Source organism: Patagioenas fasciata, chromosome 9 (genome assembly GCF_037038585.1).
Source record: "Patagioenas fasciata isolate bPatFas1 chromosome 9, bPatFas1.hap1, whole genome shotgun sequence".
Taxonomy (NCBI): Eukaryota; Metazoa; Chordata; class Aves; order Columbiformes; family Columbidae; genus Patagioenas; species Patagioenas fasciata.
The window spans coordinates 15,554,374-15,580,760 of NC_092528.1; the positions used below are offsets into that span (position 1 = coordinate 15,554,374).

The 26,387-nt window shown below is 38.5% G+C and overlaps 2 protein-coding genes across 7 annotated transcripts in view; one reads left to right on the forward strand and one right to left on the reverse strand.

Moving 5' to 3' along the window:
• Positions 1-26,387, forward strand: part of RASA2 (RAS p21 protein activator 2) — a 423,219-nt gene that overhangs the window by 217,504 nt on the left and 179,328 nt on the right. The gene's annotated exons all lie outside the window — the stretch shown is intronic.
• The window catches only part of TRIP12 (thyroid hormone receptor interactor 12), an 80,279-nt gene that overhangs the window by 21,165 nt on the left and 32,727 nt on the right, over positions 1-26,387 (reverse strand). For 3 of the 6 annotated variants that reach the window (XM_065844226.2, XM_065844225.2, XM_071812505.1), the window contains exons 3-23: positions 23,959-24,084; positions 22,224-23,020; positions 14,686-14,791; positions 13,309-13,445; positions 12,292-12,375; positions 10,859-10,954; positions 9,750-9,898; positions 9,426-9,461; positions 9,239-9,334; positions 7,759-7,851; positions 7,471-7,632; positions 5,739-5,807; positions 5,453-5,618; positions 4,731-4,848; positions 4,433-4,589; positions 3,971-4,124; positions 3,213-3,441; positions 2,383-2,501; positions 1,549-1,753; positions 340-440; positions 40-214 (exon numbers count right to left, since the gene is read on the reverse strand). In XM_065844226.2, the coding sequence (XP_065700298.1) occupies positions 40-214; positions 340-440; positions 1,549-1,753; positions 2,383-2,501; positions 3,213-3,441; positions 3,971-4,124; positions 4,433-4,589; positions 4,731-4,848; positions 5,453-5,618; positions 5,739-5,807; positions 7,471-7,632; positions 7,759-7,851; positions 9,239-9,334; positions 9,426-9,461; positions 9,750-9,898; positions 10,859-10,954; positions 12,292-12,375; positions 13,309-13,445; positions 14,686-14,791; positions 22,224-23,020; positions 23,959-24,084 (3,375 nt within the window). The remainder of the gene's footprint in view (positions 1-39; positions 215-339; positions 441-1,548; positions 1,754-2,382; positions 2,502-3,212; positions 3,442-3,970; positions 4,125-4,432; positions 4,590-4,730; positions 4,849-5,452; positions 5,619-5,738; positions 5,808-7,470; positions 7,633-7,758; positions 7,852-9,238; positions 9,335-9,425; positions 9,462-9,749; positions 9,899-10,858; positions 10,955-12,291; positions 12,376-13,308; positions 13,446-14,685; positions 14,792-22,223; positions 23,021-23,958; positions 24,085-26,387) is intronic. The other 3 variants (XM_065844230.2, XM_065844229.2, XM_071812507.1) reach the window with 2 other exon arrangements.

Sequence of the window (26,387 nt, forward strand, 5' to 3'; positions counted from 1 at the left end):
ATACCATATTAGAATTATTTTGATTTTGCATGCGAGTACCTGTTATTGGAAATGGTATCCTTGGAAGCAGCCCTTGCAAGACCACTTACTCCTGCTGTTCGTGCTGGTTCAATATTATTACTGTTGGACTGTGTGCTTAATCTTCCCCATGTTTTAGGATTTAAACTTGCCAAAAAGGAAGATTTAGGAGATTGAGTAGTTGTAGGGCTTTTAGCTGGATGAAGCAGAGACAAAATTAAGAGAATCAACAGTTTTATTACAGATAGCACTTTCAAAAGCCTGCAAGCTTACTTTTAAATTTAAAAAGAGAGAGAGTATCACATTTTAAGAATGATTTACCTTGATTGTCTACTTTGTCATCATCTCTTGGAGGAGAGTATTTTGGTCTCCTTGGCCCTCGCTTCGGCAGTCTTTTTCTCTTTAGAACATCGCTCAGTCGTCTGTCCAAATTTAAAAACAAAGTAACATGTTTCCACCCACCATATTCATATGCATACCCCCCCTCAGTTTAAGGTGCATCTGCCAGCTTGTTCCTCAAGAACTCAAAAAAGGTTCTATCCCATAACAAGGAGGGCACAGGGGAAGAACGAGCTCTGAGGGAAGGAACCTCAACTCTGTTTTAACTGGAAGGACAAAGAGAGGGTTTTGTTCTCTGTCACCTTTCTACTATGGGCAGCCAAATACAGTCAGAAGTGCCACTGAATAAAGGATTCTCATAATTTTCATGTTTTTATTTGTGTAGCTATCTGGTTATGAAATCTATTAGAATACACTTAAAAAGAAAAGAATATCTAAAAGACCTCTACCAAATAAACACCAAAAAACACTGGCTATTTGACCTGTCTCCCCTATGCAAAACCAGAACGAACATTTTTCAACTACTTATGGAGTTTCTACTCACCAAACCCTGCACTTCCCAAGTTCACATATTTCAATTCTGGTTTAAGGTGAGTTTCCTTACTATACCAATACATTAAGACAATTAGAACAAACATTTCACCTTTAAAACAAAGGCAAACTGTAACACTAAAATAATTTATTCCTACAAGATGTTCTAATTCTACAAGTGTTCAAAATAACTTATGACTTCTTTCTAATCCAGTCTGCAGCAGAAAGGAACCATGCACCACAGTTATTGTTTCTCTGAAAGAATCACTCTGTCCTCAAGAGTTACATGAGACTGCAGCTGTTGCTTTTGGCATTTTCCAGCCTCTCCCCAAACAACCTGGATTGTTTCATATTGCTATATCATAACTATCAGGTCACAAGTGGATTTTGCGTGTGTGTTGGGTTTGTTTGGTGTTTTTTGTTGGTTGGTTTCTTCCTTTCTCCTTTTTCAATGGTAGTTTAAAAAAAACTGATATAAAATGAACCAAAACTACCCATTGATAGCTCTACCACCACTCCATTTTAGTTCTTTAAAGGGAAACTATCACAGCAAAACACAGATGATACTGCAGCAGCTCATGTCAGTCAAGACTTTTGAAGGAAACAAACAAATAAAACCACACACACAAATTGTTTGTTCACAACAAATACCACACTTACCCCTGTGGGCTCAGATCCAAAGAATCCTCCCGGCTGTGTTGTAAACTGGGAGAGCCCAAATCAGCAGCTGCATTACTGGCAGCAGTGGCTGTTCCAGTACTTATTGTTGTGGTACCCAGCGTTCCTGATCCATTAGTGCACACTTTTGGTGGGCTTGTTAGCAGAGCCTCAGACTCTGCTAAGTTTTTCACTTGGTGCATCACACCTTTGCAAGAGAAGAAATCTTTGTTTGGTGGGTTGGTTTGGTTGTGGGGGGGTTTTTTGTGAGGTGGGATGAAGACAAAGATGTTTGAACAGGTAGAAGTCCATTATTAGAATGTCTGCTTTGACTATGACAGCACTGCCTCACCCCACCCATCAATATTGTTTTAAAAGCAGTTCAAGTCTTCCTTGAAAAAGTTAACTTACATAGTTTAAAATAAAACTAATGACAGCAGCATCAACAGTAGCTAAAGAAACCCCAAAATCCCCAGTAGATTATAACAAAGAATTCCTGCCAAAGGTTCATCTGTTTTGTCAAGTGAGACTACTCATGTAATTTCAGCAAAGCATCTTAAGCCTAAATATAAGTTTGCTAGCATCTAGTAAGCCTGTACAAACTTCTTTCAGACTCAGAAGAAACAAACTTGTCTCCTCCAGAGCCTTGGTCAGCTCCTTCCCAGTCATATGACAACAGCTTACATGTATTTGCCTTTATCATTCAAGAAGAATAATAACTTTTTACAGCTTGGAAAGATGAAGCTGGGGATAAAGGATATGTGTTCTCCACACATACGTGCTTTCAAAATACTAAAGGAGACTAAGGGCAAGGGGGGAAGCACAAGCAAGACTTACCTTCTCTTCTGAAGTAAACACTGAAAATGTCAGGCAACTTTTGCATTAAAATCTCTGCCATCTGCAGGGCTCCAACTACTATCTTAAGGTCTTGACTTGACAGCATTGAGGCAATATGACTAAAACAGATCATTTATTAGAATTAGGTTTGTATTTTCATTTTTTGGTTGTTGTTTTTTAAAAAATAAAATCATCAAGAAACTGAAAGCAAACAAATTTCATTGTGCTTTTGTAATGCTATAAATAAAAGGACTGAAAAAGTCCTCTTCCCACCTAAATCACTAAGTTTTAACATGTGGCATAAAGGAAGAGAGTGTTTTCTTCCTTTAAAGAACACAGTGTTCTGGATCTTAGTACTGCCTTTAAAAAAAATAGTCAGTTTATTTTCTAATTGCATCCTTTTATCTAGATCCCTGACCTGATGGCATATCATGTAGGAGAGGTTTCACAATTAGCACTTGAAAGCTGAATGCCATGAGAGTCTGTTACTGTTCACATTTTATTACCGCAAAAGTCATCTTGCCCTCAGAAAAGTTCATAGGCAAGCTTTAGAAATCAGGAAAATAGTAAATGGTAACATTACACATTATTAGTACACAGAGACGTGAAGGTAAACTGTGTTCTAATAAGAGCACCTAGAGTCAGCACTTACTACAAAGTCTAATATGCAAACAACTCCTGAAAGTTGACAGCCTCAGCTTTTAAATTCTTATGTATTTAATTTGCCAAAGTATAATTTTCCCTTGACAAAGATGATTCAAAAAATGTAACCAGAAGTTTGAGTTGTAAGCTCAAAATAAATTTCGTTCACAATGGTTAACAAAACCCACCTTGAAACAGCATGGTTTTTCAGCACATCCTTCAGAAGTTCAGCATCAGCAAAATAAATTATTCTAAGAATTGCTCTAAGGCACTTGTGTCTAACAGCAGGTCCAGCTGAAGAACTATACACTTCATAAAGAACACCAAACAATGTTTTGATAAAGGATTTTGCCAGTTCTGGGTCCTCTTTCATTAGTTGTGCTCGAGCATCATCCTTCTTCAATTCTGAATGTCCACCTGTGAGAAATCGGGCAACAAATCACTACACAGTTCTTTACATCTCTGCTCTAGTGATTCTTTTTTAAGCTGAACTAGTTTAGCTCTTGAATTGAAAAATATATAATTTAAGAACCAGAAGTCAAACCAATGGTAAGAATGTATGTACAAATCTTCCTCTTTCAAGGAATCAAAACTTTTTTCTTCAATCTTCTTACATATTTCCATAGGATAGTAAGAAGTTTTCACACAGTCTTCATTAAAGAGCTGTATGAACAAAATTGTTTCAGAAAATCCCAAGCCAGGAACACCCCCTGTTTCCCCCCCCAGTTTAGTGTATTTTCAGTTCTCAGAAAAAGAGTTTATAAGTTAAAAGGAATACATTTCAACAGTTTGAGTTTTGTTGTAAAGCTGTCTTCCTTCATGTAAATCAATAGTTTGACATTCCAGAGAAACCACAAGAAATCCCCCAGCTAAGCAGCAGACTTGTATAACCCAGGAAAAGTTCACCATCGCTAGAGGCACCATGTGTCTCCTAAGGCCTACTTACTAGTGTTCGTATTGGCTAAAGGGTTTGGTTTTCGCTGAATGGCACGTGCTGTTCCAGTATCCTCATTTATTTGCTGCATAGAGTTAAAATCAATCGTATAGACACGCCCAAGGGTAGACAAGCTTATCTCATCCTCACCGACCTGATGAGCTGCCTAAAAACCAAGGAAGAGCTTAAAAGTTAAGAAACCCCTAACAAGCAGGAGACTATATGAAAGGTGATGACAAGGCAAACAGTATGAAAAACAAAAGGTGACAGAAATTCAATTAGAACAGTAATTAAGCAGTTCACCCATTACTGAATACGAAAATAGTGCTATGTTTCAGCAGGAGGTTTGAGAAAACTCATGTTTCTCAAAAGAAACAAGGCTGATATTTTCAAAACTAAAGGAAGCACTCAACGCCCTATACAACCACACACATATTTAAAATACATCACCACACAAATGTGTGTAACTGCTACCTCTATTATTCGGCTATCAATCCTGTTGTAGGGATGCCAGAGACCCCTGTCATCTCGCCACTGCCATATTGCACCATCTGTATTTTGTGCATTTCCTTTCTTCAGCATAGTATCAACAGCAAAAATTCCTTCTTTTGGTAGGCAAGGCATCAGTTCACTGTAAAGAACATTAAACCAGTATTTCACTGCAAGTATACAATAAAGTCCATCTAAGCTGACAACTGTTTGCCTTAATTTTAGAGAAGTTATGGATTTTAACATATCAACCAGCCCCAAAACCTAGGGCTGCATAACTTACCAGATAAGAGAAGTAAGCTCATAAAGTTCTTGAGGACTTCGTGGAACAAGGTCAATTTGTTCTTGACAACTCCCATTTGAGGCTCCACAAAGGAGGAAGTGAAGCGTTTCTGCAATATCTATAAAAATTATTATTTATGAGATTACTTGTATCAGAATATGGACTCTCCACTGAAGAGACAGTCACTGCCCTAAGCAAACAGACAGCAGACAGCAAGACAAAAATCCATCTCTCTTCAAATATTGTAAGAAACGGGGTTGTTCTCAGGTCTGGGGATTTTTTTTTTTTGTTTGGGAGTTTTTGTGGCCTTTTTTGTTGTTGTTTTGTTGTGGGGTTTTTCTTGTTGGTTTTGGGTGGTTTTTTTTCCTTCCTTTAAGGGACATCTAGAGATATCAAATATCACTCTACATACAGGGCACAGGAGAAAACAGGAGAACATACAGGGCAGTTGAAGTGACAAGTCAAAATTTACAGGATGAAAAGAAGAAAATAAGTGAGAACTAAGACAGCTACACAGTTGTAACTTAATTCTTAATGTTTTCTTTTGGAAAAAGCCCTTAAATTGCATGTTTCCCCAACTAAACTTTGTATCCCAGGGAAAACATAGCAAGAGAAAAAAGTGGAAGAAAACAATATTTGTATAATCAAATGCACAGAGTTCCATACTGACTGTAGGCATTAACTTAATAGGTCCCCCATAATATGACAGAGCAAGAACTCACTTTGCTTCATAAGCTGGACTGCAAGTGTAGGACAATTCGAGCACATTAAGGAAAACATGCGCACCACCATGATGAACATTCCTGAGCTCAGGATAGGAGGCGTCACTACTAAGAGCTGCTGGATATTTGTTAACAAGTCCTTGGAAGCAACCTGCTGGAGCAAGTTCTTCAGGAGGGAACAGCAAAATTAAAATCATTAGTTTGACTTTGAAAGGTAAACCTTTGGGAGAAACTGAGGAAGGGAAGAAGGGAACAAAAATCCACACTGAAAACACCACACCCTTACCTCCTCATGCTGGAAGTTGTCCACTAGCCGTGCAAAACAGAGACAAGTGCTTTCAACAGACTTTTTGTCCTATTATAAAAAAAGTTAAGTATTTGTTTGAATTAAAATATTTCAGTGTGCATTACATTACCTATCCTGTCATTTTGAGGCATTTGTAAAATTACTCTAAAAAGGCCAGTCGAATCACATTGTACAGAATACTGTAGCTCTGAATTTTAAATTCATTGATACAGTCTGAATTGATCTCTTGATACAGCATATTCCCTGGGAAACATCTCACACTTACAGCACAGACACCTTTAGGGACCTTTAGAGATGAATAAACGAGCGTATAATATCCTTTTTGGATTCTACAAGGAGGAAACAAAAGGTAAGAGCTACAAAGCAACAGGAAATACAGATAAGCAGGAGTGAAGGCTACTGTTCTACACACTACATGAAGCTGGATTTTTATATCATGCAGTGCCACCAAGACAGCAAATCCAAAGACACCAAGATAGTACAGATTGCTTTAAAAACAGCTCTAGTTGAAAGTTCATTGCAACACTCAAAAAAGTTTATCTGAACATAATAAAATACTTCTACTGTAAGGGTTGTTGAACACTGGAAGAGGTTGCCCAGAAAGGTTAAGTCTCCACCCTTGGAGTTTGTGTGGTATTTTGGTGGTGGTGGTGCTTTGGGTTTTGTTTCGGTTTTCTGGATTTTGTTTCTTTCGTTGTTGTTTTGTTTTTGTTTTTTTTTTTTTTTTTAATCAGCTGGACATGGTCCTGCACAATCTTCTCTAGCTGACCTCGCTCGAAACTTAACTCAAGATTTTTTATTTTAATTTTTAAAAACAAGAAAAATCCCACTTCAAAATTTCTTGAAATTTTAGTGGGCTGTAGCTTCTCTTCAGAGAGCAGGAATCAGTGTTTGTCCCTACTACTGCTGAGAATGGTGCTTCTTGTTTCCAAAGCATCATCTAAAGCTGACCTTTGACTTCTGTGAAGCTGCCTCAATGATTCAAGTAGGCTCTTAGCAAGAAGATGTTGGCAAAATGAATAATAGCACAAGAATACATGAAAACATTACCTGGAAGCTTCTATTTAGTTACATTTGTTAAGGAATTAAATAATTTCTCCTTTTTAACAGGGATCTGCCAATCAAGTAGTATGTCCAAATCTCTTTTGGTGCAACAGTCATTGTGAGTGCTCTTTCATAAGCATAGCAGCATTGCAGGATAGGCAGATCTTGGGAACCCATGATTTAGGATTCGTCACTTCAAACTATTGTGCAAGAGTAGGAACTTGCTTTCCTAAAATGTCATACGCCCTCCCAAAAAGCCAATTCAGAAAAAAACCCACAAAAGATCAAAACTGAAGCTTTTCTGAGTTTGAAGTGGGAGAAAACCTTGCAACTTATTTGTTAAGCAAGAAGAACAGTAATGTCACTCAATTTCCTCTTACTGATGGCCAACAAGTAAGGACCACAAACTCACTATAATCCATGTTCTAAGTACCTTATTCCTCATTTTACAAAACTAATAGGGATGTCACGATTCCTTACAGCATATTTACAAAAACCACAAGGTCCATGTGCTTGTTAGAATATCACAACTTGACAGTATAGAAACTTTAAGGCAATTATCACACTGCAAAGGCAAATAACACAATAAAGAACTACTTACCTGGAGGCAACTTTATACTATCTTCAGGTCAAGATTAAAACTTTCAAGTTTATAATAGCTTCTTACCTGATGGGTTAACCTTTGCGTAAGCAGTGGCAAAGAGTCTGCCACAAAGTGAAACTCATCAGGTGTTATACTCTGGCAGCAGTTGGCAGCAATAGCAAGCGCATTCCTCTGTGCATTTATACTGAAGAATTCCAGATACAGCAAGCAGTCTGCCAACCCACCCTGTAATAAACATTTTCATTCTCATTACTGCTAAAGTTAAAGAAAGTGTGTTTTCTTATTTCATCTTCACAGAAGATCACCAATATGCAGAACTGGTAGAGGTAAAAACACCTTTTTTGTACTTACTGCTTGCAGAATGGCTTTACTATGCCTGCGCGATAACATCTCCAGGGCTGTGAGCGCCTGCTCTGCCACATCAATGCACTGAATAACTTGCAGCTAGAAGAACACAAGAAAGCCTGTAGATTTATTTCTAAACTAGTTTGTAAAACTCATCTTTATTAACACCTGAACAGTTAGCCTGAACCAACACACATATACTACATATACACACATGTACATTACTGGGGCCAATATTATTCAATATATTCATTAACAATTTGGACAAGGGAGTTGAGTGTACTATCAGCAAGCTTGCTGATGACACCAAGCTGGGAGGAGTGGTTGACACGCCAGAAGGCTGTGCTGCCATCCAGCGGGACCTGGACAGGCTGGAGAGTTGGGCGGGGAATAACCTGATGAAATTTAACAAGGGAAAGTGTAGAGTCCTGCATCTGGGCAGGAACAACCCCATGTTCCAGTGTAGGCTGGGGTTGTGTAGGGGAAAGGGACCTGGGGGTCCTGGTGGACAACAGGATGACCATGAGCCAGCACTGTGCCCTTGTGGCCAGGAAGGCCAATGGCATCCTCGGGTGTTTTAGAAGAGGGGTGGTCAGTAGATGGAGAGAGGTCCTCCTTCCCCTCTACTCCGCCCTGGTGAGACCCCATCTGGAATATTGTGTCCAGTTCTGGGCCCCTCAGTTCCAGAAGGACAGGGAACTGCTGGAGAGAGTCCAGCATAGGGCAACAAAGCTGATCAAGGGACTGCAGCATCTCCCTTATGAGGAAAGGCTGAGGGAGCTGGGTCTCTTTAGTTTGGAGAAGAGGAGACTGAGGGGTGACCTTATTAATGTTTATAAATATATAAAGGGTGAGTGCCACGAGGATGGAGCCAGGCTCTTCTCGGTGGCAAACAATGACAGGACAAGGGGTAATGGGATCAAGCTGGAACACAGGAGGTTCCACTTAAATTTGAGAAAACACTTCTTCTCAGTGAGGGTGACAGAGCGCTGGACCAGGCTGCCCAAGGAGGTTGTGGAGTCTCCTTCCCTGGAGACATTCAAAACCCGCCTGGACATGTTCCTGTGCGACCTCACTTAGGTGTTCCTGCGCAACCTCACCTAGGTGTTCCTGCTCCGGCAGGGGGACTAGACTAGATGAGGTCCCTTCCAATCCCAAACATACTGTGATACTAATGCAGCCACACTGCTAGCTGTGATCAAGCTAGACAATTTAAGGCTAGATTAGCTATATAGATACCTCAAGAGTTCCCAGTTTGAATAATTAGGCAGTATCTTTGCAACACCAGTTGGACAAAAAGTTCTCAGTGAAACAGATAGTGCTTTTCAGTAAGGGTGTGAAAAAATAGTAAGTTTTTTTAAAAGCTTCTCATGCATTATGTATTGTCTTGTAAGCTATAAAAAGCCATTATCTTAATGGTATATCCTAAAGTTAAAACAAAAGAAAAATCTCAAATCAGTATAACACTGTTTTGAATTCATTTTACCTTTTCCAAGAAGACAGGAATTGCATCTACCACTACAGCAGATGATCTGGGAAGTGCTTCCATCATGTATGTTAAGGCCCGACACGCATGGTTCATCTATTAAATAAAGAGATATTTGTTTTTAGGTTTGGATGATGGATATATTTTTCTATTTCACAAAATCTCCTGAGCATTACAAATCACTTACAATGTCAAAGTTGTGCTCCATCTGCAGCAGTGTTATCTGTTTAAGAAAAATGTAATTAGTTTAGTAAACATACCATCAACATAAAGAGCACAAATCATTATCATAGCTTTTGACTCGGGACTTTTGAAACTTTTACCAAAATGCGAAGAGCCACTACCTATTCTTGAGCTATTAAATAATTAATAAGACTAGCAAAATATGCCCTCAAAATCAAATTAAATATATAGATACACATACATGTATATACTTCAGAATATTCTATTCAAGCAAGATATTGAGTAAAATATTAGATCCTCCAATAGAAATACGAGATTTTATCTTTACCAAAGCTGGTACAACACTCTTGACTGGAAATCCTCCTAATGTTTCTTCATTTCCCATGACCAAGAGCTGGCACATCTCAATCACTGCCTGTAGTTGCTGACTTTCATCAGTAGCTTGGAGACCTTGTAAAAGCTGTTGGGCTTTAGAACCTACATATCCAGGAAAAAAAAAATTTGGAAAGAAGATATTAGAAGACATAAGTGTTCAAGGTAACCATTATGCTACACTTCTGCAAGAGCGGAAGACCAGAGATAGTTTGGTTCTCCTCTGTACTTGTAGCTTCACTTTCTTTCCCTGTCATAAAAAGGGGGGATAGGAAAGAGAGGCAAAATCTCACTCTTGGCTGTCTTTCCAGTGCAGACTGGTCAGCACAAGAAGTCCACCACACTGCTCACCACAGGCATCCTGCCAGAACTCACACCACTCCATCTCTATAAAGCAAAGGACTTCTTACCACACCCCCAGTTATACAGCACACAGAGCACCCCTGAGACCCCATCCTCCTCTCTGCAGGCAGCACCAGGCTGCCCTGGGCTCTCCTGGGGAGCCACGCAGACTGGGACCAGAAGGTACACGTCTAATCCAGCTGCATCATGCAACATGGGGGAACAAGACTAAGGACCCATGTTCTCACTGACACACTGCCTTCAGGAAATTATTTCTGTCTGAAAACTAAGACACTTTTGGAACTATAATCCACACACCTTAGAACTGTCATCTACTACTGGTTCTAAAGCTAGCTTAAGCACTTGTTTAAAGACAGCAAAACACTCAAAGGGGTTGGAGAGGTCTTTTGTTAAGCAGCCCATCATGCAAAAGAAAAGGAAGGGGTGAAAAGGCAAGAACCCTCCCTTCCCCACCTAGAAGGGAACATGAAGATGCCCCGAAAAAAGAAAATAAATATGGCTGAAGCAAATTTCTCCTCCTTATAGGAAGGCAAGCAAATTAATACTGTTGACCAGTGGTCTAGCACTACCGCAACATACAAATCTCTGACATGGAAAATATTAAACTATGAAGCTAATACAAATATTAGCATTTACTAGCGGCTGAATTCTACTAGTCTGGAAGTGGAAAGAATTAAGTCAAATTAGACAAACTTTGCTTACTAGCTCCACTTCCAATTGTCCTGTGGAAGAGCTGCGACATCCGAGGACCAAGAGGGCCAAACAGGTGAGGAGGAAGACCCCTAGCCTCTAATAGAGCTAAAAGCAAACAGAGGATAACAGCCATTGTCAAAGCTTCTACACATATTTTTAAAAGTTTAAATTCCATGATGCTATAATTTTAAGACTACTAGAACGTTGATACTTTAAGAAAGATGAGTTAGGATTAGATGACTACAGCTACCTCAATTTCCAGAAAACTCAAAAAGATGACACCTTTAGGGAACAAATAACTCATTTTGTGTGCATCAGAGTATTAAGGCCCTTTAAGAAGTCACCCACTATATTTCCAGAATGATACATTTCACAGAAGAAATCTGGGCTACTACATTGTTGGAAGTCTAGATCTAGAATGCCAAATATATCAGACTAATTTCAAATATGAACTCAATCTACATAAGATAATTTAATCTTTTCACATTTTCAGGAACCGAGTGGCATTACTAAACTGAGAAAATGACACTGAAAAATCAGGTTCACAGATTTTTGTTGATGAGCAGAAGAGGAAAAAATTCTGCTAGTTATGAGGGTTTTGTTTTTCAACACTTTCAATCGTCTTCAGCTAGACCAAGTGGGTGATTCTGATGGTGAGTACAGCTGATCAATACAATAACAATTCATAGTAAAAAACAATTTAGCTCAATATTCCTAATGCATACCTATGCTTACTGAGGACTGTAAGCAAGTCAACTGGTAGTGACACAGCACTCATTTCCACATTAAATATTCAGATTAATCAAACCCAGACATTTGTAAGGGAGACCTTGATCTCAGAACTCCTTGCCATATAGTGGCAAAATCATTAAAGCAGTTGTAGGACATGCAAACTGAGTTTCTACCTGTCTATACTCCCAGGTTTTGGGACCTGAATCCTTTAGCCCAAGCACAAAAGCAAGCATTTTAAGAACATGTAGATTTTGTTTGGTCAAAGCTCACAGCAACATGGGTATCAAGCACAAAAAATGTTATCCAGAAGCAGGCAGAGTAACAGCAGGCCTAACCTGGCCTGTCAACTGAGAAATTCTCGCAAAAATCTATTTTCATATTTGAGCTTACACACTTAATAGGACTGAGTTCTCAATTCTCTCCCCACATGCGCTCCTGAAAAAGTCATCAACAGTAGTGTATTATACACCATATAAATGAGTGAGGACACTGTGCCACCTCCTCCAGACATTACTTCCAAATTCATGCATCTTTAGTGAATTAAAGCTTGTAACTCCATATTTCAGAACTACAGTAAGCAAAGCAACACATTCACAGACGAAGAAACAAAATACAGCCTTCCCGCTACATATAATACAGAATTTGGATAGGTATGGCTATTTAAAGGCTGCAATTAACAAAAAATTGTCAATTAATAACAACTGTCGTACCTTGTAGTCTTCCCATCTCAGAATCATCTGACTCACTTTCTCCAGAGGTTGTCATACCTACAGCCCCAGCAACAGAACTAGAAGCTAAAGACATGAAACAGATTAATGCAAGTTAAAATGCCTTTAAAATGACAAAATTCACATCAATTCAACCGTCAAGAAGCATCCACCATCAGAAGAGTGCTCTGCATTTAATATTGCCACCATCATACTTCTGTACCACTGTCATTTTAAACAAACCAGCCTGCAAGTCTAATACTTTCCAGAAGCGGAAGAGAGTCTATCAACACAGGATAATGAAAAAAATAAATATAGCTAGATCAGCAAATTAACTTTCAAGACATATTTACTTGTATCCTTAGAAAATTTTATTATTTTCTTAATTGAGTGTTATGCCGCACTTTGTTCCCCTTAATTCTGACTTTTCGTACTGATGTAAGCTAGCTGTAAGCAGAGAACACTGAGATTTTCTACAACCCAGTGTAATTGCTGGAAAGCTCCTTTTAAACTAACTACTGATTAGAACCAGATGATAAAATTAAGTACTATTTATTAAGACCATGCAAGTAAGAATATTTGACTTGGCTACAAATTTCTCCAGTACAGACGTGCTTGCCATTTCAACAGAAAATTTGTAGAATATTTAAGAGTAGTCACAAAAGAGCTCTTACAGGTAAATGCTCGCCTTTTGTATTCTGAACAGTTTGGTGTGTTTTCAGTTTGCATTACAATAATTCTAAAAATAAAAAAGGTAGATGCCTGAAAACCAAAGTCTACTTCACTGGACACAGTCTGGAGACTGAAAAAAGCATAACTGAAATACATACCAGATATTCAAGAGATCAAATCAAAAAATAAAGGTCCCTCTCATTCAAAAACATTCCAGAACTATGACCAGCTGTACCAGCTTAAATAATAATTTCTCCCCAGAACTTAATCCATTTAACTCTTTTTAAATGCAAAGAAGTTTCTATCAGCAACTATACTAGAAATGTTTCAGTTAGAATTTCTTCTTACCTGCAGCTCCCTGAGGAGCCTCATCTGTACGTGCAGCTGAAGAGTTAACTCCATCCTGGTTGTTGTCAGGATCAGCCATTTTCTCCTGTCGGCGAGCTTCAGCTGCTCCTCTTTTGCCCAGGCCAGAGCCTCGCCGACTAAAGATTCAAAAAGCAAAGTTTCAGACCTTATGAACTAAGGCAAAAGACTTATTAATGTGAAACTACTCAAAACCACAAAAAATTTACAAAGTTTGTGCAACTTTGTGGTAGTGATCTAACAGATTTGCGTAAGAATCAGTCTTCACAAAATTACCCAACTCTTCTTCACCATCTTTGCCCCGCACCATGGTGGTGATTTGTTTATACTAATGCACTACAGGTTACATTATACCCTTCAAGATAAGGCAGTCTTAAAATATGGTAGTCAATGTGAGCAAGATTAAAGTAACTGTTAGTTACAAATCACGTACATATTTGAGAAGTTCAATGACAGAGTAACTCTCCTTAAAGGAAGTTCTGAACTACTGAAAGCACAAGGAGAACTCCGATGTTCAACTTTGTTTTCCGTGCCAGCACATGTCTGAGGGCATGAGCCTTTTTAAATTTGCTTTTTTAAACACTACTATCATCACCACTACACATATATATGCCTACAAAATAAAGTCAAATTCAAATGCACGCTTCACAACAGAATCAGACTTCAGAAGCTTCTTTCTTAATGCCACAGAAGAGCAAAAATAAATTGTGCTGGAACTACATGTAGTTTAGGCATCAGAAAATATAAAGTTTGTTTGTGGTTCCTAAGTCTAGCTTCAGAACACATGCAACCACAGAATTTTTTTGTATCACAGGATATATTTGTTCTCCCTTCCCATTTAATCTACCAGGTGTTTAAAATTATTAATTCAGAACTAATTCTCCCCTGCAACAGAAGGTATATGAAGTACTGAGATGTTTGTAATATTGTTCAGATGCGGCTGTTGACAACCTGACTCAGCTCAACAACATACACTATTAAAACAGACTCCTGTGTGGTACCATGAAGTCTATTTTTCAAAACAGTCACCTATTTTATTATTGATGATGGACAATAGTTTAGTACTCTCTCAGTGTTTAGTATCTTTTTAAATAACATCTCCCTAAGGAAAGGATTACTTAAACTTGTAATATTGGCTCTGGGTGTTTCTTCCACTCCACCCCTACAGCTGAGGGATTATTGAAGGTCTGTGACAAATTCTATGTGCTGCCCATGACACTGGTGTACAAAGTAACCCAGCAGGCCTGAAAAGTTATAGCTACTTTTACAATAGCAAAGATGATACAGGCCAGTTTTCATTCATGAAAGCGACAATATCAACCCACTGCAGTAACCGTGTTTCATTATCTTCAGTTTTACCTGGTGCTAGCACAGGAGCCCGTGGTCTTTTGCCGTGTGCTCCGCCGCAAACTGGGGAGCTCAGCAGGTGGTGATTCACTGCGCTTCTTTGTTGACTTTCTTAGACCTATGTCATATGTAAAGAGAATTGAGAGTAAATCAGTCTTTAAATACACAGCAGTTCTACAAAGATATGAAACATCTGTGTACAGGAAACTTCCATGTAGAACAACTTCTACAGATGAACCACAATAAGCCCACATCAGCTTTTACTCACCTTACACTGAACTGCTACACCAGTAAAAGAAAGGTTCAGATATTTGCTTACACTCATTAATTTAAGTAACACTAAACTTCAACCTGTTACCTAGATACCTTTTCCTAACCTACACACTACAGTTATAGAAGAGCTTTTAAGTATTTCTCTTGCTAAACAGATATGACATCATAGGATACAAGTTTATTATTTCCCTATGTTGGTATTCTAGACACTTAAATAAATATCCTTTAGCTTTAAAGAAACTACTTTGGCAGGGAGGGCAGTGGTGGTTGCATGTTTTCCCCCAACCTCTAAGTAAATCTGTGCAGCATAAACTTGATCATCTTCACTAGCTGAATCATAAATTTTAGTCAGTTTTATTCACCTTGGTATGGCTTAAGAATAACTGCCTTAAATGAAAACCATGCTCCCCTCCAGGAGTCAAGCACTGCCAGTTTTGAGATCTGTCATATATATTATTTGTGCTTCTATTTTTCAGCTATATCCCTTCAGCCCTTACCACTATCATAAGGTATTTTCCTTAAGGCAAATACCAAGCATATCTTCACAGCTTTGAAAAAAGGAATTCTCCAGCTTTTAGTTTAGAAGTATTTGCACTGTTGAAGACTGATCCAAGCAATATTAATTTGTTCTAGGTTATGAAGCCATTGTTCTGATGACACATCCCACCACAGAAGCAGGAAACTCTTGAACACACAAAAACCCCATGCAATACAACATTCTCAGATGATGAGCAAGCTTACCATCAGGCTGACATATTCCACAACAGCTTCCAAACCAGAAGGGTGATAATTAGTATCAAAAATCAAAAATCCTTATCAGACCCAGCTTTACATTTCAGTCCTGTCCTCCCTCAATAATAAAAGAGATCACCCATAGCATTCAATTTAGACATACTATCACTAGAATAGATGTAAATAGCTTTGAAAATATGAGAAAGATCACTGCTCCCTCTTCCGGCAACAAAGCAGAAATAAAGTGCATTTAAATACACAATGTTTTTGAGCATGATGCCTAGCAAACTGGCTCCTGTCTATTTCCTTAATCCTAAAACATTCCAAGAATGCTGAGTTGTGGTACCAAGGGATGAAATGCTAAATATGTAGCTTTCACTGGCTATTTAACAGAAAAGGGAAAGCGATCTAAAAAGCTATTACTGACCTGGTCAATAGTCTGCCTTTTCAGACACTATACTGCATTTGACCCAAGAACATGATGCTGTGCACAGTTCAGTTTCACGCAGCAGAAGGTTAACCTGATATTTGTGTATTTACCACACCCCTGGCTTACTGACTCAAGAAATTGGGCAGTCTTAAGAAAACAAGGTTCTGCAGCAACTTCAGTTTTCAGATGGTCTGTATATATAGAACAAAATATGTAACTTTTTCAAATATTAAAAAACACAGAGTGGCATTTTTACTACATATGCTTTCACACCAAGAATTTATGTTGAAGTTGCTACAACAGAAATACACGCTGACTTCAGCCCTATTTCATACAGGAAGACACAGCCAAGGAGGAGGAAGAATTTGCTATAAAGATACGAAAGAGTTTAACCCAGCTGTAGCTGTGGCATGGGATCCTGCTATCTAAGCCTCAAGTACTAGAAGTGCACAGATACAACAAAACTCCTCCGATAGCTGGATATATTTCACCATAGAAAGTGCATGCCTTAACTGGCACTAGGTATAGCACTGTATTACTCCACAGATAAAAGGGGCTTACCACTCCAAGTTCATATTACTTATGTGGAAAAGTAGGCTACTCAGTACCTGTAACAGTACAGTAAAATTCTAAGTGAGACATACTTTTGCTTTACACGTAGAAAAGTTAATCATCCTGCTACAGGAGAGTTCACTGGAAAAATATACATTTTAATTCTTCATGTCAGTACACCACTAACTACTTCAAATCTATGGGTACTCATTTTCAAGCAGTCAGACCTAAAACTTCACATCACCTTAGCAACAGGTTACGTATGAGACACCACACATCCACCATGAGTGAAGCAAGATTGACTTAATTTGCATCAAAACAGGATGTGTGCTAAGAGCAAAGTTTTTACACAACAGCAGAGTCAGCCTAACAGCTTGCTGTGCTTTAACAGTGTGGTACACACACTCATGGCTTACTGTCCCCAAACCAAGCCCTAGATGCACAAAGGGCACAACTGATAGACTTTGTCCCGTTAGTATTCTGACAGTTCAGTGAGCTGACCTTGTTTAACATAGGTCAGATGAGCACAGATACTACAAAGCAGAAGGGCAATCAAGTTATGAAATGGGTTATCCTTTTCCATAAGAGGCATTAAATTAGCTGAATTATCTCAGTAGGAAGATTTAGAGAATATAAAGAGTTACCCAGTTACCACTTGGTGGATAAGCAGCAGAATAAACCACAGCCTGAGCATCCCAAATAGTTGAGTTCATTTTCTCCAAGAATCTTCTACTTGCCAGATCTTTTTGCATGTTTCTCTTTTCCTAATTCTTTATTTTTCTACCGCTGATGTATCTACCAGGACACATATGAGCATCCACCTCCCTCTATGAATTTCAAATCTGAAAAGGAATCTGAATAGTTGGAATAGTCCACCCCCCCTGAAATGAGCAGGGACATCCTCAGCTAGGTGACGTTGCTCAGAGCCTCATCCAGCCAGGAAGCAATGAGAGAAATCTCAGAGCTTGTTCCCTTCCTGTTGTTCAATGCCACTCTCCACCCCTAAAGTCTGTTGTTTAAGAAGGCTTCTTAAACCAATCCTACCACCTGCATCTCTTGCAAAACCTTAGAGTCCTCCCAATAATATAAGCTCCGGAGTGCTAATTTCTTCAGCACAGGACTGAGCCTTCTTCCTCTCACTCACATTGTTGTCAAAACTTGTTCTGCTCCTTAACACACTGCCAGCATGGCCTCCTGACAGAGTTACTCCAGTGAGTATAGGAGTTGCAGGAGACAGGCTAACAGCCCCAAGCCTGCACTGGCAAATAGGGCACAACCAGCACTCAGAGATGGCATTACACTGACTGCCTGATGAAGGAAATACACAGAGCTGTCATCAAGAGATCTGCTTCAGAGAGCTAGTAAAAATTAAAAAGAGATGGACTTTCAACAACCCAAAAGAAAATTGGGTTTAAACAGTTCCTATTCAGTAACTGCAAAAACTTCGGATGTAAAATTTAGAAATAAAGCAGAGGCATAAGTTCCCTTATGGCAAACAGATATATATTGCTTATGCCCTGACATCACCCTGTTTGCATACCAAACACTCACTCTAATGACTCCGAAGGAAAACAGACTCAAACAGGCTAAACCTGAAACAGTGCAGCATTAACAGAAATAATACAAAAATATCTAAAACCATCCTCACATTAAGTGTGTTTACTGGTCATTTTTTTTTAAAAGGCATTTTTTATTGCATTAAAGAAAAAAGTTCTGAATGTAGCTGTACTGCATTCACTTAAAGCCTGAGTGTATTACCCAAGCCAATACAAAGTTAGTCAAACTATCACAGTCTATAACCTGGAAAGCTCTTTATTTGCAGTTCAGAAAGATTGTCAGTAGAGATTTACTTGTTAGTACTGGAAGTTTAGACTTCAGATTGGCTCTTGTGTTGGGTTGCTCTCCTCCTCCCACAACAAAGACAGCATGAAAATAGCTGAGCAGGGGAAAGCAAGACAACCCCCTATCACTCTAATACTCCACTATTCCCTTGCATCTGTACCAACCCAGACATCTCCAGCCCTTGACTACAGCTTCACACGGCCCATCACCACAACTAAACCAAGTATCTCCAAGCTAGTCATCTTATTTCCTCAATCCCAAGTCCACAACTCTATAGTGTCTAATGACCATCATGCAAACAGCACTGTCACACACAACCCCAAATAAACTAATTTGGAGCTCTTTTCAACTTCTTTTCTCCCTTACCTCTGCAAAATCCCTTGAAGCCAGGATTTATATACCAATAACATTCCTTGTTCACCTTCATGTGGCTTTCAGCATTTCCCAATAAAATCTCCAGCACCCCAAATCTTAATGTACTAGGTAAAAGCTTCTCAATCAGAGGCAACCACACTAAGTCACCCTGCTCTCAGCACCGTCCCAGCCTCCACTGCCAGCTTCTTCATAGTTAAGGGACACAGGACACTACATAACGGGCAGCAGAGATTTCCCTAATAACAGAGGCATAATTAAGCTTGATTTTATATTGTTACAGAATCAGTGAAATGACCTGATTCACAATATTTAAGAGACCCTACAAAATGTAGGGCCTGAAAGGGACATTAAAATAGTCAAATCAAAAGAGCAACACAAAAAAATTTTCCCTTCCCCCACGCCCATCAATAAATATTTAGCTATGAAAATACAAGTGAAATGCTTTACTCTAGCCTGTTTTTATTCTTCCAACAAATTCTATAGCTGTTATTCAGTGAGGTCACTGCTCAGTTACACAAACTGCCACGTTGCTGAAGACTCTGAAAGTCACCTTGCCTGCATTTAACACCTATTAATTATCCAGTGAGGAGTGGACAAGAAACCTCAGGGTATTCCTCTCCAATATGTGAAGAACTTGTGCAAGGATGACAACCATGTCTCTCCTCATTCTTCTCTTCAGCAGAGTATGCCAGCTCAGCTCTTCTAGTTTTGCCTTAAACAGATCACAACTACTAACAATTTTTCTTGTACTTCCTGAACTGCCATACCCAGCAGTGAATGGCACCACACTTATACAGACATTACTAACTGTATGTTAGCCAGAATCATCTCTGCTCCGCTCCCACTTTTCTTCCTAGAACCATTCCCTCAATTTTCCTGAAGTTTTTGCAGCTTCTTTTAGTTATGTTTGCATATTTAGTTTTTATCTCCCACTAGTTCTATAAACCCTATTTCAAACTTCTTCAAACTTCTGTTTCATATTATATCCCTATGCAACCCTACTAAGTCTCAGCTTTTGCTTTCTGTACAAGAGTACTATGATTCCTAAGGACATGTTTCCATGCAGAGGGGTGTCCCACCTCTAGATCACTGTTTGCTTTACTGTTTTATAAAACTTAAATATTAATATTTGTGTGAAAAATCACCTGTTTCTGCTCCCTCATCCTCTAAGGGCACTAGCTTGCTGCAGAAAATAAAGTGGAACTTACCCATTCTTCCTTAAAAACCTACCCTGGAGGTTTGTTTATTTTTTTATTATTTTCTTGACAATTCTCAGCAGTATCTAAAACATATATTTTGTTAAAATATCTCAAATTTGCCCCAATATTTTCAAATTAGTGAGGCTGTATGACAGAAAAGCTATTTTCTCCTTTTTTTAAGAAAGGGCTAAGCTAACAAGAGTTACTATTGATCCCAATATCACTTCAATCTGTTGTCAGAGGTCTAACACACTATTTGAAAGGCTGAAACTACTTGAAAATATAAAGTATCATAGTTTTATACTTTTCTTCTATTCTAGATTGAGCTCTTACTCTTGGACGTTCAGTATAATCACTTACTCTGACCAACAGCATTCAATATAAACACCACCAGAATAAGTTTTGCTGTAATCCACAGTAAAATATATAGGCAATTAGACATTTCAGACTTCCTAGTATCACCTGTTGGTACTTCACCCCTGTCCCCCTCAAACTGGGACACCATCTAAAGAAAGTAACTTTTGGAGTGTAGAAATGCCTCTCACCATACTGTGTGCCCCTTACCAATGACTTTCTATACATACACACAGTACAGTCCATGCCAGCTTGGTTTTGTGACATATACTTGAATGTCGTAGTTCAACTTAGGTTTATCTTTTTGCAAAACATGACTTTCAGGTCATGGAAGAGCTCAAGCTAGTCAAGCTGGCTTTCTCAGTACATTCTTTGGTGAGACAGTGTAGGCTCACATTCTCAGTGCTGTTTTTCAAGCTACCCAACATCCCCACTACCCCCCTTATATTATGCTATTCTATTCTTCCTCTCCTCACTCCTGGCTGAAGTTTCATAAATTGTCACATAAATTATTCCCTGCTTCACCTTCCTGTTGTTCACTTGTTGGAGGTAAATTCTTTCTCTATGCCTTTTCTTCCTTGCTAAAAAATTGCCTGTAACAAGGATAGACTTAGCTAAGAACTTGTTGGTCAGTCCCATTCTTGCCGGATTCTTACTCACTTCCCCCTCACTCCAGCCTGTGCAAATTCAGAGTTTTTACCCTGAAATTCGTCATCTAGTAAGTGTTGAACCGTGAAGCAGGTACATAAAACCTTGCTAAAAAGACAGTAACTATTCGCCCCTTTCCCAATGGCATTCTTCCTCAATCAGGTTAGGTCATTGCGGAATCAATACTCCAGTCACTCAAGTTATCCAAAACAAGCCTGTTAGGTCAATTAAATCTACTTTGATTATACAGGAAGAGATCCAGTTGCTCTTGTTTATTTCACATATTTCCTGCATTAGTATTGGCTACGGACCTGCCTGAGGTGGGACAGGCTGCTGCTGGTCACATCCAGAGAAGGCAACACCACCAAGCAAGCTTAGGGATCCAACTGCTTAAATCAAGTTTTAGAGAACATGTGCTTTTAGTAAATCATACAGTACAAAAAGGTAGAAAAAGGGATTTTAAAAAGCACCTGCTCAAGGCAGAGCTACAAGCATTTCTGCACATTAGCAAGCAGGTGCTCTGCTGGGAGAAGACTGCCTATACTTCTTGGTGACAATCTCCAAGAACAGTACCTGCTACTCAAATTCAGGACCAGAGAGGTTGTATTTTTTTAGGAACAATTTAAAACAAAGTGACTAACATCCCAGGCACTAAATACACTAGGTTTAAAAATTACTGTTCTTAAAGTAACAGAGATTCTCACAGTAAGGAAAAATTACAAAAGTGGGCTTTAAACAAGAAACCATCATGTTTCCATCTCGTTGAAACGTACCATCTACTTGTTTTCTAGCATTTATCATTCTCACTACAGGATAGAAAGCTTAAAAAAACAAAGCAAATCTGACAGGAGGAATATAATCAGGAGTTCTACCACAACATCCAACTATTTCGCATATATTTCATTCTTCAAATCAATTTGCAAGACAGAAAAGTTATAGAACATAGCCTGTACTTAAAGCATTTGCTTTAAGTGTAAGTAGTTTCAGTCACAACTTAACTTTTAGTGTGTTCTGCTGAGCTTTTAAGTAAATTTCTCTAAGAAAATCTCAAGAAGCCTGAAGACAACAGAAGAATTTGTTTAAAAGACCCGATTTTAAAACATACATGGCTTATCCTTCCACAAAAAAAAAAAAAAACAACTTACTTGCTAGCTTAGCCTGTAGTCCTGAAGGTCCAGGTTTTGATGTCTCAGACTTGGAAGAACCTGGTAGAGACAGTTTTGTTTTAGGGAGACTGACTTTTGGGCTGAATCGAGCAGCCCAGTCAAACTTTGAAGAGCCACTGGTTTTACTTGGTTCTTTGTCCCTGCTACTTCTTCTCGGACTGGGGCTGGATGCAGAACGGGAACGTCTAGCCTTATTCTGGTCCTTTCCCTGTTTCACTCTGGCACCCTGAGGAACAGTAGAAGAAGCAGATGCAACAGCAGAAGAGGAGGATGATGTAGAAGCTGAAGAAGAAGAATCAGTGATGGTGCTACACCCAGCTTTGGCTGAGGTCACCGATTTTGAAGCCAGCTTGGAGAGTTTTGCTGACTTCTCTTCAGCGCCAGTTGATTCAACTGCTGAACCACTCTTTATACAAGACAGATTCTCTGTCCTTTTCCTTTTCTGACTTCGGGAGCTACCAACAGCTCCACCCTTTCTGGTGTGAGCCTTGCTCGTTGATGGCAATTGTGTAGACTTCGGCTGTTCCTGGTCTAAGTGTCTTCTCTTAGATTTAGTATGTGGCTTGTTGCTTTCCAAGGAAGGTTCAGTATTTTGAAGTGCTTTGGGTTTTTTAGCAGAGCTAGGAGAATTGGTCCTCCGGTAATCTGGACTAGCACTGCGTTTAACTCCTCGAGAATTGTCTTTCTTAAGCACTTGTCCCGTTTTTTGCTTTTCTGAAGTATTGACTCTCTCTGGATCTTCTTGTGGTATTAAGAGAGCAGATGAACTACAGCCTCTGTAGAAGTAAGCAAGAACAGCATTAGTGTTGAACTCAAGAAACCTCACATTTGCAACAGTTTCGCAATATAAATGTCAGCATTCTCTAATAATAAAAGAAACCACAGGTAAGAAACACTGCTGATCGTTAAGTTTATGTGGAAACAAGAAAAAAGAAAAAACATGCTTGTATGAGAACAGTCCTACTGCAAATCTTTGCTAGCATGAAAACTTAAAATGAATTGCAAAATAAAAGCACAATACACTGTTTTAAAGAGGAAGATATGAGGTAACTTGGATAGATTATACTGATCTTTTTTAAATAGATGTCAAACTGATTGAAAAGAAAAAAAAAAAATCAGGCCATGAAGTTATTATCGGAATGTTTGAGAATGTAAGTTCCACAAGAGAGAAGGAGCGTTCCGTAATGCATAACTAGTCTTAACTGGATTCTAGTTCAGGAAAAGCTCTTAATGAACAGTTTCTCATCAGTCTTGAAATTGAGGTAGTAAATCACACACAAAAATGACAAAAACCCATGTATATAGCAGACGTGTATGAAGAGCAGACAAAGGACGGCCAAGATTATTACCCTGAACACAGGCATACTTCAAATTATTATATATTTTGATTAATATTGGACATTGCTCACAACTCCTTGGGCAATCTTCCCCCAATATGAAGCAGGAAAGAGGGAAAAAGACCTTCCAAGTATTCCAGGACTAGTTATGCAGAAATCATTTCCTCGCCACTGATGGAATGCTCTTAGTTGGTGAATTAGGAAAGCAAAACACAAACAGAATGTGAAACACTGAAATATATCCACTGAATGCAATACCTACATTAGTTGAATCTATTAGTCATAATCTTACAAGAACTCTGTATAACTAGATATTACATACATAGTTGTGAAGCGCAAGTAACACTAGTTAACAAATGAATACAAAGCACAATTACCTTTTAGAAAAGTGTCCCTTGGACTGCTCAGAAGTAGTATTAGACTGCACTTTGGGTGTCTTTGAAATAGATTTTCTACTCTCAGGAGGGCTATGTGCCTTATGTTTTGCCTGCCCTAAATGTGACCTGTCAGCAGAAAGTCAAAACAGAAAGCTATCAGGATTCCAAGATACAGATACAAACCTGTAGGTGGAATTATTATTTATTTCTGGACCATTTACAAGTATTAGTTTACAGCTTTCCATAACAACCCCTAACATTAAAGCAATATTTCAAAAGAATCACATGGTGTGGTTACAAATCACTACCAGTGTAACTGTTTTGTAAAGCACACAATTATTTAGTCATTTTAAATGAATTAAACATCATCTCACACCTGAGTTGTGCAGATAAATTCAAATCTTTCTGCTGTGCAAGATTACTGAGTTATTCACTTAAGCATTACACCAACGCAGTTAAGACACAAGACTAGAGCACCTGTCAAAGACCTCTTCTCAGAAAGATATATACTCATCAACCTCAAGATTCCATGTATTAAGATTTTATCCAGTTATGAGTGTTTACAAGTTCACCTCTTTGTTCTTCAGTTTAAGAAAACCAAGTGCTCAGAAAGAGAATATAACTAGTTCCACTTAGTAGGAAAGCTCAACCCAGTCAGTTTCTAGCTACAGATCCACCAATTGAAAGGACTGAGAGCTGTTTGGTAACAGCTGGGCTAAGAGGAATGAAGAAATGCATGCTACCATGCAGGCAGTCAGATGAGACAGGAAACCTGTCACAGCAGAGAAAGGAATGAGTTTCTCGTGGATAAGCTACAAGAGGTCTTCCAAGTAGCATTCAGCTGCTTGCATAAAATGGTTTATTGTACAAACTCTGCCTGGAGTACTATACCATCAATAAAATTTAAGACTTAAGTTACATCTTCACACATTCCACTACTATTTTCAAAACCAATGAGAATTACCATCTGCAAGACTCAGAAGAGACAGCTCATCAGCATTTACAACAGTATCATATAAATAATTGCTAAGGCAAGAAACATCTCAATTGTACTTCCCTGGACAAAACACACTTCTGACTCAGCTGTCACCAGGAAAATTCTACTGATCATATCCAACATATACAGAAACCTCAAGCACCACCAACCTTTTTGATACTTCAAACTAGCCTAGTACTAATGCTAGAAAAAGCAACATTTCAAAAGGTAAAGCACTGCTGACTACATGCTTATATGCTATTAACCCAGACTATCTAGCCCTTTGAATTGAGCTACACAAGCTTCTTTGAATCATATAGGGGAAGTGGAGAAACATAGATTTCAGATTTAAGTGTCCTGCTCCAAGCCACGAGCCCAAACCCAACCCATGACCCCAAACTCAAAGTTTAGGTGAAAAGAGTAAGCGGCAAAGGTAGAAGAGTTCCACAGGCTTTAAAAGAGCTTCTTCCTTCCAACCAGCAGCCAGAAATCTACTAGCAAAGGCAGAGCTAAGCCTGCTATTGGCCACAAAGGTTCACTATCCTCTTAAGGATTCCAACACAAACTCAAACACAAACCTTAGTAGGAAAAAAGTACCAAGTCTAATCATGTAAGTGATAACTACATCATAATTTGCTTACAGAGTCAAAATGGCAAAACTTGAGTAATATGAGTGTTTTTCTTGATAACCTTCCTTTCTCCATCTTCTTCCAAAGTATTCTCATTTAGTCAGTTACTCAAACAGACAAATGCACCTAGACAGCACATATTCAAAACATTTTCTGTGGTTCATATTTCTAAGAGCGTAACAGTCTGAAAAGATTAAATTAACAGCATCTTTTCTATACTCTAGTAATTTTGTTTTTATTTCTCATACTAAAAAAATAAATCATTTTTACTATCAAAAGCAAATAAAGTTAAACAGATCTTTAGTTCACAATAGCAAACTTCATCAAGGTAAACTTGGAAATGTTTCACCTAATCCTAAGTGTTTGGATTTTCCTTTGCCCAACAAAAGATTAAGGCGTGAAATTTAATTTTCCCCTTGAAATGTTTTCATTATGGGAGTAACTAAAGTTATTACATAATTTACACTTGGCAGGAATCTCATTTTTTTATGTAAGCTAACTGATAGGGTTCATTTATTCTGAAGTATATTTTAAAAGGTTATTTTCATTTAAAGATTTTTGTTTTACTTTCATTAGAAGCAGATTCAACTTCATGTTCTAAGTATTCACAGAACACAAATAATGGAAGATCTTTTCAACTAAAACATGGCTAAAACAATCCATCAAAATATCAAGTATTTCAGTCATGCACTGAAAAGTTTCCACTTGTTCCAAGCTTACCCCCTTGCACCTTTAAGCCCTTCATGTTCTTACAAATTTTCCAAACATAATTTCATAGTAATGTTCAATTTACGTGGACCAGTAAAGCTACAACCATGTCCTAG